General features: G+C 51.0%; 1 protein-coding gene across 3 annotated transcripts in view; it reads right to left on the bottom strand.

Annotated features, from left to right (window-relative positions):
* IGSF3 (immunoglobulin superfamily member 3) overlaps positions 1–21499 on the bottom strand; it is an 89992-nt gene that overhangs the window by 15457 nt on the left and 53036 nt on the right. For 2 of the 3 annotated variants that reach the window (XM_073896075.1, XM_073896076.1), the window contains exons 4-8: positions 19651–20061; positions 14964–15353; positions 13483–13542; positions 10647–11048; positions 6796–7200 (exon numbers count right to left, since the gene is read on the bottom strand). In XM_073896075.1, the coding sequence (XP_073752176.1) occupies positions 6796–7200; positions 10647–11048; positions 13483–13542; positions 14964–15353; positions 19651–20061 (1668 nt within the window). The remainder of the gene's footprint in view (positions 1–6795; positions 7201–10646; positions 11049–13482; positions 13543–14963; positions 15354–19650; positions 20062–21499) is intronic. The other variant, XM_025872566.2, reaches the window with a different exon arrangement.

The raw sequence follows: 21499 nt of genomic DNA, 5'->3' as shown, positions 1-21499 counted from the left end.
TGGGGGGGGGGGAGGAATGAATGGTGTGTGTGTGTGTGTGTGTGTGTGTGTGTGTGTGTGTCCGTCCCACCCTCAGAGATGGGAACGGCAAAGACACCTGCCAGTCAAGCAGCTACTACACCCTACAGTCCCTACATCTTAAGCCCCTGCTCTTCTCTCTCCCCATGGTCATGCCCTAGTTGAGCCCCTAGAAGCTCTGCCCAGCCTTACACTCAGCCTGCATGGGAGCTCTCCAGCCCCCGCCCGCACCAGGGAGAGCTTCCTTTTTTTTTTTTTTAATAATTTTTATTGTTATGTTAATGACCATACATCATTAGTTTTTGATGTAGTGTTCCATGCTTCATTGTTTGTGCATAACACCCAGTGCTCCACGCAGAACGTGCCCTCTTTAACACCCATCACCAGGCTAACCCATCCCCCCACCCCCCTCCCCTCTAGAACCCTCAGTCTGTTTTTCAGAGTCCATCGTCTCTCATGGTCCGTCTCCACCTCCGACTTACTCCCCTTCATTCTTCCACCAGGGGGAGCTTCCTAAGCTGCAAACAGGAGCTCGCTGCTCCCAGCTTAGGGCCTGCTTGTGGCTCCTCAGGACAGCAGTTTTCAGCAGGGCAGCGATGCCCCCAGGGACATCAGGGAAATCTGTGGGCAGGTCTTTCCTTGTCGCATTGATTGGAAGTGGGGGAGGGGGGTGTTCAGTGGATGAGAGCCAGCGATAGATGTAAACCCAGGTCTGGGATGGTTCCATGCAACAAACCTCTGCCTCGGGTCCTGCATGACTTTCAAATGACATTCATGTGGGGGAAAACTCTGTCCCTGAGCCCAGAACCTACTTGCATTTTACTATCACAATACTTTTTTTTTTTTTTACTTTTGCGTGGTTTGAATATATGCCAGGGAAATGAAGGGAGGGTTTTCCTTTGTTTTGTTTGGCATTGCTGCAAGAGGTGCTCAGGATTTCAGAAAGCGTGTAGGGGACAGAAGCACCTCCTGGGCAGACGGGCCTGACACCCAGTCGGTATTTCTAGGGACAAGGCAGCAGGGTGGCCGCCCAGATAGCTGTCCCTGAGCACGGACGTGTTACAACGCATCACTGTGTTATGAACTACTTCTAAAAAAAAATCATCCTTTATTCCACAATGAGGGCACTGTAACAATTTTTAAAGATTATGTGAGTAGGAATGTTATACAGTCTAGGAATTTCATTTTAATAGTAGTAAAGGGACTATTCTAAATTGTTACAAAAAGGATTATATGATCTGAGCATGAGCAGAACTCCTGATTGCTCAGTTTAGAAAAAAATGTCTTATTTAACAAATTATAGATGCCTTTCTATGTGCTGAGCACTGCTGTAAGCACTTCATAAATACTGACTACTTGCTTCCCACCAGATCTATGAAATAAGTATCATTATCCCCAGTTTTAGAGATACTGGCCAAGGTCAGACTGCTGATAAATGGTAGAGCCCAGATTCAAACCCAGGCTGCCTGGTCTGTCCTTGCTTTTAACCACCACATATGATGACCCTCCATGCTCTGGTGTCTAAAAGGGGCTCCCCTGAACTGAGGGTTCTAGAGGGGAGGGGGGTGGGGGGATGGGTTAGCCTGGTGATGGGTATTAAAGAGGGCACGTTCTGCATGGAGCACTGGGTGTTATACGCAAACAATGAGTCATGGAACACTACATCAAAAACTAATGATGTAATGTATGGTGATTAACATAACATCATAATAAAAAAATAAATAAAAGGGGCTCCCCTGCCCTCACCAACATACCTGGGGCCAGAGCCCTCTCTGACCCCATGCTTCAGTCATATCAAAACATGCGTGCTGCTTCCTCCCTCCATGATGTTCTCCGTACACTCTGTTCCAAGCCTGAACTGTCCCACTGCCCGCGCCCACGCCAGCCGATTCCCTCCTTGGGCACATCCCCCAAGCCAGCTCTCCCACCACCCTTGTGACTCTTCCCCGAGCTTCCGCCTTCCCAGGCCGCAGGACAGCCTGCCAGGCAGGAACGGGGACACACCCCTGTCTGCAGCTGCAGCACCCAGCATGGAAACTGGCACACAGTAGGTGCTCAAATATGCTTGCAGAAGGCAGTGGGAGGGAGGAGTGAGGAGAAAGCAGCAAAAGTTTGGAAGTGGAAACAGCTAATTAGGAGTAACCCAGACATGCCCTGCCTTAACTGTCTGCAGACAGAGCAATGACCCTTCTGCGCTGACTGCAAACAGGTGCACCTGGCGTCACCATGACAACGGGGCCTGAGGAGGTGAGGGAGGACTGGGGGCTCCCCTAGGGCTCTGGCACTCCTGCTCACTGTCTCTGAGCACTCAGCAGGCAGAAGCCACATGTACTCGGCATGCGAGGAGAATGAACCCCAAGTTCTCCTAAAAGAAAGTAGGGGCCAATCCCACTTGGGATGAGGCGGGCTGTCACTCACCAGACTATGACAAGGACAGCCACCGTTCACACGTCCTGGACCCATGCAAGTCAAAAAAAAGAAAAAAAAAAAGAAAAAAAAAGCGCTCAGCCCTCCCAATCTGCCAGGTCAGCAGTAAGAAATTGGAGAAAACGGATTTGGCAGCACCCACAGGGTATTAAATATTCATCCCAACTACCCATCAGTAAAATCCCAGCAGAATACACCCACTGACAAGTCGGCTTTCTACACCGGAGGCTCTCCTCCTGGAAGCTTGTTTATTGCTTTGTCAATTTGAACGTGCAATATTTAATAGCCAGACCAAGAGAGGGTCGTAAACATTTGGAAAATGAGTGCTGACATTTCCCTTATTGTTTCTGTATTTAGGGATATGTAATTGGAGAGTGTTTTTTGGTGCTAAAGAAAATCAGAAGGAAGCAAAGTGATGCTTGGAAATTAAGAGAGAAAAGAAATGATTAAGAGCGAAGAATCGAATATGTTGAACTGGCTTAAAGTCTTGCCTAAAGGCCCCTTGGGGGTCACCCCCTGTGATCGATGGGAGTCAGGCTAAGCTAAATCAACAAAATGGGAGTGATGGCATTCCTTGAAGATTTCCTTGGGGATGTGCAGATGGAGCAGGAAGTAGGTAAAAAGAATGGTCAATAATAGATCCACAATCGATCGTGCCATCCAGCCAGAGATTTCAATGAATCAAACACCTGTGATGTGGTCAGGTCAGCAGGGGGCCCCGGCAAGGGCTGGTCTGGGGCACACACAGGGCCCTTTGGGAGCTGGTGACATGAGCAGTGAAAGGCTGATACATGGACCAGCACGAAAGAGCCAACGGTCCCTGGGTTTCTCTATGATTCTATTGGAATAAGAATATTTGACAAAATATTCTTAAAAGGGGGTGGGGGCAGGTGGTGGGGGACGCTCCTAGGGAAAACACCAGAGCAGGGATAAGAAGCCCTGTTTTGAGGGGCAAGGAATGGAGGGAGAACAGAAAGAAGAGAAGCCAGCACTGGTTCTGAGCTCTAGTATCCCCAAGTCTTAGGAGCCATCTTGTGGCAGAAGTCTGAAGAAACGGGAGTTAGAGGAGGCATAAATTAAACTCCTACACCATTAGGAGACCGGAACCTCTACAGGTACCTCGTGACCCCAACTTGAAAAAAAACAAATTTAAGTATTTGCTAATGGGTGTCAGGAAATCAAGGATGGTACACCAGAGAGAAGAGAGGTCAAATAAAAGTACCTGGTACCAAAGAGGATTCCTGAGAAGAAAAAAAAAAAAGTATATATATATATATATATATATATATATATATATATATATATGTATGTATTTGTCTCGAAAACATGCAATATAATAAAATTAAGAGCTTGGGTTCTGGAGCCAGACTATCTGTCTGGATTTGAATCTTGCTTCTGCCTCTTACTATGGATCATTGGATAATTTATTTAAGGTCTGTGTCAGTGTCCTCGTCTATAAAATGGGTAAAACCTGGTATTTTAAGAACCAAGTAAGCTATTGCGTATAAAGCTTTCAGGATGGTGACAGACACACAAGAAATGCTCCATAAAGATTAGCTGCCGTGTCGTTGTTACTGTTCTTACTACTACAACCACCCGTGCTGAGACTCCTCCATGCCAGCAAGCTCCAAAGAGAAACTTCTTCCATTAATAAGGCTGTTAACTGAATGCAGAAAGCATAATCTCCGACCGTATGGCCTTAAAGAAAGTCAAAGTCCCCCTTTCGTCATCCAACCCCACTGCTTTTTAACAAGGCACACGTGGGTTCAAATCCCAACCCTCACCCCCCACCCGCCACTTACTTGACTTGGGCAAGTCAGAACTTCTCTGAGCCTCAGTTACTTCATCGATAAAGTGGGACAGCAAGAGCCTCCTCCCAGGTTAGCGGGTGAAGACAACATGAGATCACACACGCCAAGTGTCTGACAGAGTCAGCCCTCTGGTATTTTCCACTTCTACTTCCCCCCTATGAAGGCGCAGCACCAACCGGGAGTGTGTGGGGGGAAAAAAGGAAAAACGAACACGAAGCTCTTTGGGAAAGACGAAGTGCTAACTGCATAAATATTTAACAGAGGAGAAATGGTAACATTAAGAGGGAGGCACCCTCCCTGGTGCATCAGCCACTCCCCGGGCGGTGGCGTGAGGCCCCAGCACCCACCCAGGCTCTCTGCAGCCTCCAGAGGGCCTCCGGGGTACATTCCTGCTCACTGCGGAGCACCGGCCACGTGACCAACAGCCCCTCCCGAGGCTCCTGCACCAGTACAGCCCCTTCTCCCTCAACAGTGAAAGCACAAACCAATCCAGCGCAAGCCACAAGACCCGAGACGGTCCTCAGAGCAGATCCTCACCCCCTAGCTCTCCAGCTACATTTTCCACCCCGGAGGAATGAGACGGTGTGACAGAAAATGGAGAGAACTCTGGAAGTGGAGGAGACCAAGGCCCACCGGCAGCTGCAATCTCGGTTTTCCACTTGGCAAGCTGGTTTGCCGCCATCGCGCCTCCTAAGCAACGGGAGCCTGGGTCTCTTCGCAGAGAAACCACATGGGGATACAAACATCTACCTTGTTCCACTGCTGGATGAATTTTTAAGAAAAACCTGGGTGCTAGTAAGCACAAAGCCTGGCACCCAAGAGGCACTTAATACACTATATCCCTTATTCTCTCTAGTAACCCCACAAATTAATCAGAATCCAAATAACTTGAACTTTGATGAGCTGATTCCTAAGCCTTCCCTTATGTGCTCCAGCCTTAGATTCCAGATAGGGATGGAAGCAAGCAAGTATGAGGAACTGATTCAAAAAGGCAATGTCAGGCAAGGTTCTGGGGTCAGCGCTAAGCCTACCTTCTACAGCTGCAGAACCATGTGACAGGCACCGTGGCTCACAACCCGACCTTGAGGGCCAGAGGAGACCACAAAATGTGCAATTACAATCAGAACGTCCTAGTCAGTGAGGCAGGCGAGTGTGTCCCTCGGCATTTCCACAACAAGAGGTCACACAAAATGGGGTCTCTGCTTAGCCCTCCATTAACCCAAAAATCCACTTACGCAGCACAGCGTCTTCTCTGAGCTTCTCGTTGCCCAGGCTTAGGCTGTAATTGACCAAGGAACCCCTTCCCATCATTTATACAACTTGCTCGTCCCAAACACTGGTGCAGAACAGGGCTTTTATGGGGTTAGAAGAGTAAAGGTAAGGGTAAAAGTTCAGGCAACACCACTGTGACCATATGATGCGGCGCAGCAGACCAGCTGGACACGAACCACGGCTGTGAGTGGGCAGAAAAATCCTCTTTGCCAGGTGTTCGAACCATCTTGGCAAAGTGGGCAGGTCACAAACTCAGAAAAACGTCTTTGCAGAGTCACTTCTCATCCCCACCTCCCTTCACCGAGTGGGTGCCTGCGCTCTCCTGTTCGGGGGTCTGGCGGCGGCGGCAGCTAAACAGGACCTGCAGCCTAGGCTCCACCCTCCACCAGCTTCCAACCAAGCAACACCGGGCACACCACAAAAGCACATATACTTAGGAGAAGGGTCCAGTGAAGGAGCGGTTGCGGAGCGTCCTGCTCCTCTCTTGTTCCCACGGGAAAGGGCATGGGAGAAAGGCACACAAGGGTTCAAACCCTCCCTCCACCCTTTACCAGCTAGGTGACCCTGGGCTAGTCATGGAATCTTTCCTGGGCTTGTTGTGAAATTCTCATAAAACCAGGGGCCCTAAGCACCTGCCACGAGGGAGAAAACTCAGTAAGTGCCTCTCATGTTCCTTCTCACGTTCAACACTCCTTATCGGCCAACGGGGGACAACGGTCCCTCCTCCACGCTACAGTCACAGGGATTATAGGAGATGAGTCTAAAAAGACATGACGACTAAAAGTGGCTTGTAATCCCTGATTGGATCCTGGTTCAGAAGAAAAATAAAAAAGCAGAAGAAAAACTACAAAGGACATTATAGGGACAATGGGGGAAATGCTGGTAACGTCCCGCAATGGTGGTGAGTTCCCCAGGCCCGACAGCGGTGTCCTGGTTGGACAGGAGAGGGTCCTTGTTCTCAGGAGGCACCCGCTGAAGGACCGAGAAGCAGGAGACCCGACCGCTGCCACTGATCCTCGAATGGTTCAAACACAATGACACCGACCAACCAGAGGGAGAAAACAAATGCAGTAGTCAGCCACTGACCAGCCAGACCAGTGAATGGCAATCTTGCAGCCACATACAGATCTGAAATTTCTCCAGCCGGAGAAAGCAGGCCGGCCGAGAGCTCGATGTGCACCCCCCTCCATCCCTGCGTGCCTGGCACCCAGGGCAAGCGCCCGCGACCCAGCACCCCCCCGCCCCACCCCCGTGCCGAGCCCCTGACCTGGCTGCAGCACCCTGATCTCCAGCAGGTTGGAGGTCCGCTCAGCCAGCCGCGTCCAGGTGTTGTTGTAATTCCTCCGCCACAGCTCGGCCACACACTGGTACTTGCCCGCCTCCGTGTCACTGGCTCGGCTGATGCTCAGACGCACGTTGTTGCTCGACTCGGCCTTCTCGATGGCCGTTCGGGTTCGGAAGCTGGAGGACCTGTCCCCCCACTGGACCCCTCCGTCCCGGGTGAAGGTCACCAGGTCATGGAACTCGAGGGTGCCTACCAGCTGGAACCGCCACGTCACCGACACGGGGACTCGGGCCGGGTAATGGGGTTTGATGATGCACTGCAGGTCAAAGGAGTCGCTGTAGGTCACGCCTGGCGTGCGGGAGATGGCTGTGACCGCAAAGCCTGTTTCTGGAGGGAGAGCAGAGAGACTCCAGCTAGGGGAGACACCTGGCTTTCTCAGGGCGGTGTGCTGTAGTGATGGGGCTACTGGTAAAGCTAGCGGAGCAGAGCCAAGGCTCTGGGTCTCTCTTGATGCCCAGGCCAGTGTTACTATAGCTCTCACATGGAAGCACGAGCCCAAAAGATCACAAGACCCCAAAGACAGAGGCCAGAGGCAATTCTCCTTGAGCAGCACTAAGCAAATCCTTCCCAATGAAACCTTCATGTCGATCTGCCTCCCAACAGCCCCCTCCCAGGGACTGAGGTTTGTAGGAAGAGCCATTCCCAGAAATCTTGGGATCCCATGCTAAAATAGCAGAAAAAAGCCCCCAAGCCAACTTCATTCATTGCCTGCAAGGTGGACACAGCCCCCAGCCCTGACGCCTCCTCTGTCTGGTCCGCAGCGCGTTGGGGCTGGAGAAAGGGGAGGCAGATGGGAGGACGTGTCCCATGTTCCCAGGGCCGGGCAGTGGAGGCTTGCTCACCCATCCTTTTTCCACTTTCCTTGTGAAATCCAGGGGAGATGGGCAGTGAGGAAGCCACAGCAGGTGGCCTGATCTTGAGCAGGTGGGGACCTGGGGTGAGGCGGGCTTCTGCTGTCACGGTACTCCTTATGGACAGGCAGCTGACTAATCCCTGATACCAACTCCTTGGCGGGGGTTATCTGAGTTCCTTCATCTTGAAACACTACTTAATATTAATACAATGGTTCTGCTCATAAAACTGGGACTTACTGAGCGCCGTGTGCCAGGCGTGGTGCCAACTGCCATGCTCATGCCACACTTCACCAGGTCCTCAAAATGACCTTGTAGGATGAGAAGGAGTACCATCCGTTTCTTATGGACGAGGCAGAGGCATGGAGAGGTTACAGAAATTGACCACGGTCAAGCTGCTAGTTGATGGCAGTCAGGGCTCTTACCAGGTGGCGTTACCCATGGGAAGTGGTTAAAGGCACAGACCCTTGAGCCTGATGCCCAACTGTGACACTTTCTAGCTGTGTGACAGTGAGCAAGTTACTTTACTTCTCTCTGCCTCTATTTCCCCATCCGTAAAATGGGTCCTGGTGGGGATGAAATGAGTTAATATTTGCAACATACTTGGCATGGAATAGTACCCGGCCCATGCCATATTTTGTTAAATATGTCGTTAGCTGAAGAAACAAAATACACATAAAGGAAAGTACTTTAAATTCTGTGGGTAAAAGACCAGGCACAGAATGAATCTTCTGGCTTTGTGTAGGGAGGTTAAGCCAGCAAACAGGTTGGCATAAGTTGCTGGAAACTCTGGATCTTTAATTTGGATTTCATAAGCTATCTTTTTGTATCCTTAAAATAAAAAAAGTTAAGCCCCAGAGACCCATCCTTGAGCCTGACGTGGTTGTGATGGTCACTTGGACCCCTGCATGAAGTATACGTTGCCCCGAGGGTGGCAGAACATAGGACCTCGGGGAGAGGACACACACCAAGGGTTCCTGGCCTCAACACCCGTAGGGGGAGAGAGCTTCTCCAAGCAAGGGACTCTGTCCAGACTTGACAGAGCACACGCCATGATCATGGTGCACGGAGCAGCCGGCTTCCTCTAACTGAATGATCATAATGGCCCAGGGGTAGCTGGAGGATGTACCTACCTGTTATCTCCCCGGGGCGCCTGCTGAGAGTGAGCCATATGTTAACTGCACCAATTTGAAAACTCGTGTGGGTCAGAGGCAACCTGAACCCACAGTGCCCTCCGCTCTCCCTGCCATATCCCCTTGGGCCGCCCTGATTATGGCTTTGGCCAGAGGCGCCCCAGGGGTAGAGAACAGGGAAGCAGAACCAAGCCCCAGAATCCTGGGTCAGAGCCCCTGGTGACCCTGACTGTGGAAACCACAGACATACGGTGAGGAGGAAAAATCTCAGGGGATTAGCGGATTCTGTGAGGTGACCTCTAGAGAAGCGCTCCTGATGAATGCTAACCACTCCTTGGACGTCCCTAACCTCACAGTATGGGAAAAATGCCCGTGACCGGACAGCCAGACGCTTCCTCACAGGCGCCATCCCCACAGGTCCACACTGGTGCTGACTGAGCCGAGCGGCAAACTCAACCAGTGGATGAAGCTTCCACAGACAGAAATCTGAGCAATACGATGACTGCAAGAAGCAGGACCAATCTTGGGGATTAAGCTTTTAGAAAAAAAGAAGTGTGGAGGGGAGGACAGAGTACTCTGTTGAGGGCAAAAGCAGCGGGGGCTGCCATCTTTACGGGGCTGTGTCTAAAAGCGCCACCAGCTCTACCTATGAGAGTGGGCAACACGGTCCCAGCGACACAAAGCCACTAAGGACAACTGATGTCACAGCTGTCCTGATAAACAGGAAGACCTAACAAGACAACAAGCAGCAGACTGGCCTTTTACAATTTAATATACTGATTATATTAGGCAGATAAATGTTGATAGAAGCCTCCTTAACTGCCCGGTGAGAAGCAAATCTAATTCTCTGGTTTTAGCAAATCTCGAGGTATCTTTTTAATTTCATGCTAATGAGGAAGTGGCTTTCCTAAGGAGGTGCCTTATGGAGGACGAGACAAAAGCACAGGCTTTGAAAAAAAAAAATTGAGAGACTCCTGGCTTCCGTGGTCCGGATTCTGGGTGTGTCATTTAAAAGCTGTAGTCCTGGGCAAATGAGTTAAGCCGTCTCACTCAGTTTCCTTGTAAAATCGGGTTTAGCTCTTGGCTAGGTGAAAATTCATAGGGACAAATTAAGCTTAAGTGCTTAGACTCAGCCAGGAACATAGTAAATGCTAAATAAATGGTGAATGGGGGATTTTCTACCCTTGCCTGCCCTGGACTGCAGGGCAGGAGAGCCTGGGGGTAGGCGAGAGAGGATCTGCTCTGGGGGGCCAGTTTTGGCAGTGACCACATTCCTCCACCTGGGGCCACCACTCCTGGGGGTGGCCTCGCTCCCCTGACCAGAATTCTTCTAACTTCATGCCTACCACGCGGACACAGAAATAGTGAGCGCCCCCCAGCTGCCACCAGGCCCCAGGGGCCCCACCGTGCACCCCTGGCCCCGTCAACCCTACCTGCACTTCGGTAACGGCCCCTTCAATTAAATCTTTCGGAAGGTGCCATCCGTTTCCTGCCAGGACTCTGATAAAAGTCGGGGTAAGGTTCTTGACAGGGAAGCAGTCTCCGCACAGCCCTACAGAAAGACTGCCAGATGCTGGGGGCGCCTGGGTGGCTCAGTCGGTTAAGCGTCTGCCTTCGGCTCAGGTCATGATCTTAGGGTCCTGGGATCGAGCCCCGCATCAGGCTCCCTGCTTGGTGGGGAGTCTGCTTCTCTCTCTCCCTCTGTGCTCTCTCTCTCTCTCTCTCTCTCTCTCAAATAATAAATAAAATCTTAAAAAAAGAAAAGAAAGACTGCCAGACGCTTACTTACCGAGAGCCGTGATGGAGATGGGGGTGCTGGCCCGGCGCTCCCCGACGATCTGCCACTCGCCGTCCACGGCCCGCACCCATTCGGTCACGTGGCATTCGTACTGGCCCTCGTCCTCCTTCCTGCTGTTGAAGACGCCCAGGCTGAATGAGTTGGGCTGCACCTGCTCCATCTGGACGCCCCCAAAGCTGCTGCGCTCCCAGTAGGACGCGCCAGGCTGGACGGTGCCGTCCCGGTCTAGCCACATGATATTGCTACGGCGGTTCTGCCGGTCCACGAGCTGCCAGACGACTGAGAAGCGGCCCTGTGGCCGGCCCGCCGTGCGGATGCTGCAGGAGAAGTGCAGGTTCTCACCCTCCAGGATGACGCTGGCGTTGCTGGTCACCTCCACGGAGATGCTGCTCTCTGGGAAGAGGGACAGAGAGCCACACTGCGGCTTTCTGGCCCCTCCTGCACCCTCCCCGCAGACGTAAAAAGGAGGACGGGTGCAGAGGTCATGCTATGCAGGTGCCGTTCCCCTGGAAGATAAAAGCCCTCTGACACTCGCTGCCGCAAGCCTGGCTGGTTCTGGGCACTGCTCCCCAGGATTTTAAGATTCATAACCTTGGAGGCCCTTTGCTGCGTACCAGAATAACGTGTGGGATAAGGGGGGTCTAAAGACCTGAGACTGAATCAGAACCTAAGAAACACAACACGATGACCTTACCCTTGGGGCATAAAGGCATTTATCAGAGAATCTGTTCAGCTGGGGCTCAAGGATTTTTCAGCTCAGGAGTTTCAGTAAGCTGAGTGACTCGGGAATTCTACTTCACCTCAATCCTCCCACCGTTCGGTGCTACGGCAGACAAATAAATGCTGAACGTCCATAATATGCCATTAGAGCCCTTCAGGGCAATATTAGCAAGCAGCCCAAAAATGATGGGAAGTACTTGGAAGAGAAACATGAGCTTGCTTGGGTGTGGGTAATAACGGCACAGGCGTCTCGTTTCACAAAGGGGTGGGGAATAAGCACTCATCCTTTTCATTGAGCAGAGGAACATACCAAGGCCACCGGCTCTCCATCCTGCTGCCCACATTCAGCCCTGGTTCCACTGCTTCGATCTTAAAACCTCCTGCCAGTCAAACTCTGGGCTAAGGATCCACTCACTCCCTTGGCTCCTTTGCTACTCACTTAGCTCCATGACGTCACTCAATCGAATCATTTCAACTCTACGTGCCTTCTTCTATAAGATAGGGACGGTGGTATTCATGTTGTGCAGTTTTTTAAAGATTAAAAAGGAAACAAGACAATGTTTGGAGGTTTCCAAAAGGTGGTCACCGTGACCATGATTAACTTTACTACTGCCAATAACTTTTGTTTTGATAAATACCCTGGATGTTCGAATCTGCCTTAATTATGCATACATTATTTTGTGTAATTATCTATACTGAGTTTTAAAAAACCCAAAAGAATACAAAGCACCATAACTAATTCGGCTTCAATTTTCTGGGTACCACCCACATGAAACACAACAATTTAAAATCAATCAATTAAATCAAATCCCAGATTCAGAGGCATACCCAATCACGGAGAGGGGACCCGCAGACACCCATAACCATGCATTTGAATCACTCTCTTCTCCCCTGTATTTCTCCCACAGGCAGAAACAGACAAAGATGAGCACCGAGCCCCAGCAGGTAGTTTGTGCTATGGTGAGAATGCCTGCTATCCATTCTGTGCTGGCTTGTTCCACGTGAAAAATCCGTCTGGACAGGGTGGGAAAGAGGAATTTTCCCAGGAGGGCAACCCCCAGGAGCCATACCAAGATGATTTCTGGAGGTGAGGAGTCTCCCACTTAGCCACCATCTACAGCACTAAGAGGCTAAAAGCATGGATTTGGAGGCAGGCAGACCTGGGCTCTAGGCCCAGGTTTTACTGCTTCCCACTTCTGTAATCTTGGGGTTCTTCCTTAACACCCCCCAAGCTCCCATTTCTCATGTGCAAAACGGAGGGGCTAAGAGTTCCTATTTCTTGGGGTCCCGACGGTGACAGTCCTGGAGGAGATAATTACGTCTCATTACCATCCTCGTTACGAATAATTCCTCTTTAGGTTACGGACTCATCCCCAGTATGATCATTCCATGTGAGGAACAGAAAGGGCAACTCCACATCGAGGGCTAAAAAAAAAAAAAAAAAATCCCTTCGATTGCCTCCGGCAGAAGAATAACGTGCAGGGTGTCCCTGCCATTCCCGACTGTCACCCCAGTGAACTCTTCCAGAAGCCCTGGCTGGGTAATGATGGGGGCTGCTGCCTGGGGCTCTGCTGCTCGAGCCAGCCTGGAAGAACCGCAGGGGGAGACGTGGACCCCCGAGAAGAAAAACCAGGCCGGCGGACCGGGCAAAGGCAGATACAGACCCAATGTAGCACTGCCTGTTAAGACTAGATCCGCGCGTCCCCGGGCCTGAGAAAAAGGCAGCCAACAACTTAAAAACTCTCTGGATTAAACGAAAACTAGGACAGATGAATGAGAATCTGACTGCATGGGCGCCAGGGAAATTTCCAACCAGGAGGTGGACAATGTAGCACAGGCTAAGCGCAGAGCAGTGGATCTGGAGTGAGGAGCAAATATTCCTAACGCCACGCACGCCCAACCGCTAACGGAACTGGCTGGGCCGCTTCTCTGCAAGGTGCTCTCGCTTCTTCACTTGTGGGATGGGTATGTTTTGGGCCTCAGGGGTGGGAGCGGAGAAAGAAGTGATCTATGCAGAAGTACTTGGGCTCTTGGAAGGAAAAGCGCCATGAAAATCCAAGGTATCATCACCATTCCCGATGTGATCATTGTACTTTGGTAGACTTACCCAAGTGGCCTTGGGGCAGGATCTGGTGGTGCTGAGGGACTTTAACTACCCAGTTATCTGCTGGAAAAGCAATATAGCAGGCCACAGATCATCAAACAAGTTCTTGGAAGGGGTGGGGGGGAAATCTCTTAAGTACAAAAGATCTAAGGGAGTAAAACAGCGTGGCTGCCCTTCACTGGATCCTTACAAAACAACGAAGAATTAGTTGCAGATTTAAAAGGAGAGAGTCCGTGGTTAGGGCAAGCACAAACCGACAGAAAACAGTCAAGAGAGTGGGCATTCAAGTCAACAATTTCAACTCTACAAATACTCAGCAAGCACCCACCCTACGCAAAGCACCATGCTAGGCATTGCAAGGAAAATTAAAAAAAAAAAAAAAGTCTAAGAAACAAAATAATTTCGAGATAATTAGGTGGGTGTGAGAGATTTCCAAAAATAAATAAGTGCAAAAGAAAGGAATCCTGTTGGTGAGAAAAGAAAAAAGTGGCAGAAGACCCCTATGTCTACTTTTTCCTTCTCGCTTGAGGAGAACTATATTAAAAATGTAAAAGTGTAAATCAAAACGTAGAGGTAACCTTTACAGGCTAAGGGAAAGAACAGTTTGAGCAGCTGAGAAAAGGTTAAAGGTTAGTTTAAAAAACTTCACTGTCTTGTTTAAAATCAGGGCATGGTACGCTTTAATTCTCTTTTTACTAAAAACAACTATGAGAGATCTGAGATGTTAATAACATCCTGAATCTAGGGGATGAGTAAACACAGTAGGAGCAAACTCAGGTAGTGCCCCGAGTCCCCAGCCACAACCGCTCCCCACCCAGACAAGGCCATCTTCCGTGGAGACAGGAGCCCCGCCATAGCCTCGGAAACCGGCTAAGCTTTAAAAGGAAGGCTATGCTCCAGGAAGACAGGAGAGGTCCCACCCACTGACCTTTGAAAACACAATTTCAGTAGGGAAGAGACCCTTAGGGAAATGGCAACCCTTATGCCCCAAAACCCCAGACAGCAAATCCTTTTAAATAACGTGCTTTATGATCGAACATCCTCCCATAAAAGACCAACCCTCGTAAGTGAGATTTCAAGGTAGGCATCTGCCCACTTCTTCTGGGCATTTAATTCCCACGTGGGAGCAAACAGCCATTCCTGGATTCCTTGGTTTTCCTCCAAGCTGAGCTGGCGTGGCTGGCGTTTATAGAGGGCTGTTAACGCTCAGCTCTGGGATGCCCCTTCCAGCCTGCAAACACACTCCAATGCTCTGCATAATGGGGGGCGGGGGGGGGGGGTTTGCTAAGTGCGGGCAGGCGAGCCGGAGAAGGGAGAGAGATTAACAGGTTTCTCTGCCAGCACTGATTGAACCCTTGAGTTCCACGAGCCCTGCCCTCCCCTCTGCCCACACCGCTCATCTGTCCCCCCAACTTCTCTTCAATGACGCCAGCTACAGACCAGACCGGGGGGAGGAGGAGGCGGCAGCACGTCTCTCTACTTACTGATGGGGAGGACTATGATGGGGATGTTCTTGGGCCGCTTGCTCTCCTTGTCGATGAACTCCCCGGTGACCGTTTTCTCTCTCTCTGTCACACGACAGTTGTATTTCCCACTGTCTTCCTGGCGGAGGTGGTAGATCTTCAGCACAAAGACACCGTCGCTCTCTTTAGCCACTTTCAGCTGGCCCCTGGCTTCCCGATGGGCGAATTCACTGTTGAGGACCGGCACGGCGTTAGGCCCCATGCTGGCAATGAGTGAGCTGTTGAAGGCCCAGGAGACGGCAAAGTAACGGTCAGGAACGTTCTGAGCCTCCAGGATGCATCTGAACTCCACCTGCTCACCCACCGTGTACAGCCGCTTCTCTGTTTCCAGCCGAACAGTGAACTCTTTGTCTAAGAAAACAAATAACAAAACGGATGCATTCTGGGTGAATGCGGGCCCCACCCCACCCCCCACCCCCCGGCTATCCCAACTGTATCAGCAAATTCCCACTACCCGTGCCTTCTGTGTAGTGCTAACCACAGGGAAGGCACCTCCCCACTTGTCTTGGGAGAAAAATCCAACCCATGCCCAGGGGATCTGAGGACCAGAGAAACTCCTGAATGTCACAGAGCGAACTCAAAGGTAGCTAGCTAGACCCAGGCAGTCTAAGGGGCTTGCCATCCCAGTTGAGACAGAGGGGGCTCTGTTTGCAGCCTGTGATGCCCTGGATTAGACCCCCAGAGGTCAATAAGGAATATCATTCCTGACATCACTTACCCAGGTCTAGCCCTGACCTATACTCCCAGAACTCCATTTAAGCAACAGGACTACAAACATTTTCTGCAGATGTGGTAGGACCCACCCCCACTGAGACGGGAGAGACAAAGTTACACGGTGGCCTAGGCGCTGACCCCAATGCTAAGAAATACTCAAAAGTGTACCTATAATTGAGACATGTTCTCCAGCCCCATGTGCACACTGGAAATAAGACACAGGTAAGACAATCCCTAACAAAATTCCGCAGGCAAAGTGAAAACAAATGTCTCTCCACCAGTCACCACCTGTCAGATCAAATCTCGAGAAGGAAGGGGACAGCTGCTGCCTCAGTTTCCCGTTCCCCAAAGGCCAGTCCTACGAGGCAGGAGTTGAAAGGAGCGGGTTTCGCTCTGCCACCCTAGCCTAGAGGAACACACCCACAGGGAACTGTGCCTGTATTATCTGTAAGACAGTGGCTCTGCAGTAAACCCAATTACAGTCACTTGACATCAATGGTTAAAAAAAAAAAAAAAAAAAAGCACCCCTTCCACATAAATGGCACAGAAGACATGCAAACGGGTGCCCGAGACCTCAGAACTTTCCATTTACTCAGAATTAGGCTGGCTACCACTATGGCTTTCTACTTGTGGCAGCCAGAGACTCTTCTACTCTCCTGGGACAATCCCCAGTGGCTTGGTGAAGCCTTCCCACGCCCAGGTTGAAGACCCAAGACTTACAGCGAACCACCTCCTTTCTGTACAGCAATTGGTCCTTGGTGATGATACCCAATTAAACCTCTAGAAATTGATTTATGCTTTTTCCAATGCCCCCTCACTCTTCTGGCCCTTCTCCCACACCTCACGGACTTACCAGATGTCACCAATGATCCGCCCACCCCCACCTCCGCCATCACACCAAAGGCTTCTCTCAAGCAGGTTTCAGTCTGGACCCGTTCTCTGCCCTTGGGTTCCATGACGCCTTCCTTCCTGTTTCTCTCCTCTTGCTTGACTGTCCACTAGGTTTCTCTCTGTTTCTCACTGAGACCTGCTGTTCTCCGGGACCCTTTGCAATGACTACCCCATGGGCTTCCCCCTGGCCCTCATCCCTCCTGGGTTCAGCACGGACAGTGCTTTATCTACCGAGCATCTCTGTAAGATTCTGCATGAAGGATGGACTCCTCGACTAAAATTGACAAAAACAGTAGAAAAGACAACCAGGGTTGCCACCACCGGGGAAGCAGAGGCTTTGAAGCAGGACTTGGCACGCTCTTGATACCTTTCCTTCCCCCTCTCTCCCTACCCCGATGCAAGGAATTGCCCAGAGCCCTGGCCTCAGGGCACCCGGGAGGTGGGTTCCCGTTCCGTGGTGGTGCTCCCTGTTCTTCCATCTCTCACACCCACTGGCCTGCTTTCCAGGCACTGCCGCCAACCCGCCCTGGCCTTATAGCTCTCTCCTACCTGGTCTCTCCACGGCAGGATCAACCTGTTTCATCAACCTCCCACTGGCTTCCGTGGTGTTCTCCTTCTAGAACCCAGATCTCATTGTGTCACTCCTTGCTTTAAAATCTCTACTTCCCCCTCCCAGTGTCAGCAGCAGTGATTTTCAAACATTCCTTGGAGGGGGCAGGGGAAAGGGCAGTTTCTCCATGCAAAATCTTTTGTTGCCCAATATAGAAAACATTTGGTTGAGGCAAGCGAGGGAACGCTGTGGCCCTCAGCATGCCTTCCTCCGGGACCTCCTGGCAGGCGCCTCTAAAGGGCTCCTAAGATCCCAAGAAGGACAGCTTGCAAACACTGGGTCTATGGAGTCAAGGCCGAGCTCCATACTCCAGCACGTGGGGCCTCAGGCCTCCTTCCTCCTCTCATCACTCATTTCTGGGACTCAACCTCTACCCATGCCGACTCCTCTCTGCTAGCCAAACAGGGGACACGTTTTTGTGCCCTTATGCTTGTCCTCTGCTGTCTCCTCAAGCTTCAGACTCGGCTCCACTTAGTAAATTTGCTGCTTTTCCTGGATTTGCCTTCACTCTCCCATCCAGGGAAAACTTCAGGTTGCAAGAACACTTCCGAGTCACTGTGTCCCAGGGCACCGTCCAGACAGCAGCATCATAAACCTCAGCACGCCCCACTTAGCCATCGGCCTTCACAGCTGCCCCTTCCCTGAACGTAGGCCCCAAGAGTTGTTCATCTGGGAATCCCCAGTGGCTCTCACCAGACCTTCACTGCGGCAGAGACTTACTGAGTGTTTACCGAAAGGAACTAAGGGAAGGGCCAAGATGGGGCTGCAACTGTCGAACCTGAAAAGCTCAGGGGCACAGAGTAAAGTCATCCACTTTTTTTTTTTTTTTTTTTTTTATCTAGTTTTCCCTTTGCTGGCTTAGTCTGAATACATTTGCTGAGCAAATGCAGAAAGTCCTAATCCCAAATTGGTAAGATTAAAATAAAGAAGATTAACTGATGCTACCTAATTTGAAAGCATTAAGATTCAAAATTTGGTCCAGACTTCTGAAGCTGATCTTCAAGCCATCCAGAAAGGGAAAGGATAAAGATGAAATGAAGTGCCTTCCCCAGATGTCTTAGTACTGGAAGATCCAGAAGCTGCTAACTGATCTGGGCCCGACAGAGCAGATAAAGTGCTCTCTTTCCTGGAGCCACCCCTTCTCATAAAAGCCCAACAGATGTCCAGAGAATCCCTTCTGCCCTATTACCTGTAGAGCTGTGCTGGACAATGTGGGCAGTGGAAGAATCACCTGGGACGTGTCCTGGAAATCCAGCTTCCCAGGCCCCCCAGCCCCACCCCAGGAGCCTGATTCAGGAATCTGTACCATTAGGTAAGTTGGAAGCACTGCTCTAGAAGGACACAAGAAGAAGTGGGAGAAGACCAGGACCCCGGACTGTATGTAGCAAAAGGGACAGTGAGGTCAAGGTCAGGTCCTGAAGAGGAGACCCCACCTGTACTGCAGCTCATCTCCGACAAACCCCACCTCCAACTGTAGCCCCTCACCAGAGGTGAGGAACAACACAGGAAGGTTCTTGGGCCACTTACTGCACCTCGATGATGACACAACGAACAAAGCCAGGGCACTGCAGGCTCGTGGAGAGCCCGCCCCTGACCAGCCGAGGCAGCCAGCGACAGGGGTCAGCTCCGATCTGGAGCCTGGCTGCACTCGGGGGCATGGGGCAGTCGGAGATTGTGGGGGAATAATACAAGGAGTCAGGGAAGATCCCAGCCCACGGTACCACCATCTTCTCACCCCAGCTATAAACATGTCACTCAGCCTCCTCAGGGAACCCCTTTTCCAGGTCTTTCACCAGAGAAAGCCGATACTCGCCAGGCTGGCTTCGACAACCCGCCCTGTGACTTCTCCCAGGGCCCCACCATAAAGCAACTGCCCTCAGCATCTGCCCCACCGCCGACTTACCTTGCAGACCTTCTGAGGGACCCTGAAGTAATATGTGATAAAGTATTTTGGAAATTATAAAACACCACATATATTAAGACATAGTGTTAATATAAAAAATAATAATTTAAGCCAAAATGTCCCTAGATCATAATTTCATACCTCTGATGGAAGGCTCATAATCTCAAATGTCTTCTACAAATGAAACAGGACTGGTCCCCGAAACAGGTAATGTCATCAAAGGGGGCAGCCACTGCAAACCCAGCTCATCAGATACAAATGGTTTATGTGAAATCTCCTAATTTTTTAAAATGAATTTGTAATTCAAGAAAAAATATAAAATTCCACGTGGGTCCAAGAAACCATGTCTGTAAGCCAGATTCAGTCTGGCCCGCTCCTCTCCAAAGACTCACTAGAAGGTCAGATCTTAGTTAGGCTCCCTCTACATTCCTAGTACTTTCAGAGGTCACCAGAGAAGAAGTCTGCACACCCTCCCGGCAATGGACAACCCTCACCACCAGGTAGAGAGTGGGGACAAGAGAGAGACTGACCCGTGGGCTGGACGTTGACCACTGTTCCCTCGGAACGCTTTCGGGTCATGGCATACCACGAGCCGTCCGGGTCCTGGATCCACTCGGCAGCCTCACAGTAGAACTCGCCCTGGTCGGAGGGCTGCAGGTGGAAGACGGTGAGGCGGAAGGTGGTGCTCCCCAGCTTGTCCAGCCGCACCTCCCCCAGGCTCTGCCTCTGGGCGTACTCGCTGCTGGAGCGCAGCACGAAGTCTCGACTCAGGGAAATGACCTCCGCGGGCTTCTCGCCCCCTCGCTGCCGGAGCCAGGCCACAGACAGGTGGCTGTGCTGGAGCGTCTCCGTGGCCACCTCACACATGAGCTCCAGGGGGTCCTGCTCCACTTTGTGCAGAGTCTGGGGCACGGCCGTGGTCTGCAGGGTGTCGGGGATCACTGCAACACAGAAATGTCCCGGGAACCCAGTCACAAAGCCACAGAACCTCACCCTCGCGGCGGGGAGGCGGTTAGCCACCCACCCCCCACGGCCTTCAACAGTCACCGTGAGGCCACGGGTGACCCCGGATGGCACAGAAACAGAAGGATTTGCCCGCTTGGATATGGACTGCAATTTTTTGGCACTTACACTTACCTGTTTGGTATTTTAATAACACTTGGATAACAGGTAGGATGTATTTTGTTTCCCATAGTAAATGAACTCCCTGAAAATACCATGTAAAAAAGAATTCTCTTTTAGGCCAAATGAGATTTTGTTGTTCATTTTGGTACTGCTTCAAGATACTTTCACTTGGCTTCTGACCGATCTTCAAAAAGAAATCATTCCTAGAAGTTGGCAGTTTTATGTGTCTGTGCACCTTGCTGACTTCCTCCCCTTTCGCGGCCCCACCCCCACGCGTCCCCCCACCCCCATCCCGCCAACTCACTTCAGCAATGCAATCCTCTAGCAAGGCTATGTTGTACAAAAAAAAAAAAAAGAAAAAGATCTTTGGTAGAGGAAAGCAACAACATCCTCAGTTGTCTGGCAGGTTGAATTTTCCTACAAGGCATGTGTCAGAGTGGTCGGCGCTGGAAGGAAGCCTAGGTTCGGGCATTGCCCCATGGCATCTTGGTCAGAAATGTACTCTGGAGACTAAACACCCCCCTTCTCGGACTGACGGGCTGTGATGGGGACACCCCAGTCACAGCGTTGTCTTTTCTCAACGCATGATCTCAGGCCTGGGTGTCACAGGCCTTCTGATGGGATGCAGACTGAGAGAAAGGAAAAGCGAGTTTGGCGTGGGGTGGGGAGGGGGAGGTTTCAGTGTGGACAGCACTGGGCTGCTATGTCCGCCCACGTGGAGAGTCAACAATATCAAGGCTGTTCTGTTTTTCTGCTCACGTCACAATTTCCAAGCATAATTGTGATAATAAAAACTGGAAATTAAGACGTGGGCAGAAAAACAGATGTGGGAAAATTAAGATGTGGGCAGAAAACAGAACAGCCTTGATATCACTGACCCTTCACGTCAGCAAGCGTGGTGGCCCACGGCTGTCCACACTGAAATCTGTCCCCTCCCCTCCTGCCAACTCCCTCCATCACTCAGGGAGCACAAGGGCCAAGGGAGAGGGCTGGTGCATAATTCCTTACTCGCGTAGCCAAAGGACCTAGGGGCAGGCTCCGGGTGTGAGCAAGGAAGGACCTGCAGGTGCCTTTGCTTCCTGACTCAGCAGTGCCCCAGGGGTCTCAGAGCCCCTCCACTGCCCAGCGGTTTCACTTCTCTGCTAGCTGATGTCATATGCTCCATCTTCGTCCTTTCTTCAGACAGATCATCAACCACAAATGTCCCTGCCTTCTACTTTCATATCCCCTTTCACCAGCTACAGGGTTAGTTAA

Source organism: Callorhinus ursinus, unplaced genomic scaffold, assembly GCF_003265705.2.
Source record: "Callorhinus ursinus isolate GAN/ISIS: 27379988/994484 unplaced genomic scaffold, GSC_fseal_2.0 scaffold9, whole genome shotgun sequence".
NCBI lineage: Eukaryota > Metazoa > Chordata > Mammalia > Carnivora > Otariidae > Callorhinus > Callorhinus ursinus.
This window is presented reverse-complemented; position numbering and strand designations above follow the sequence as displayed.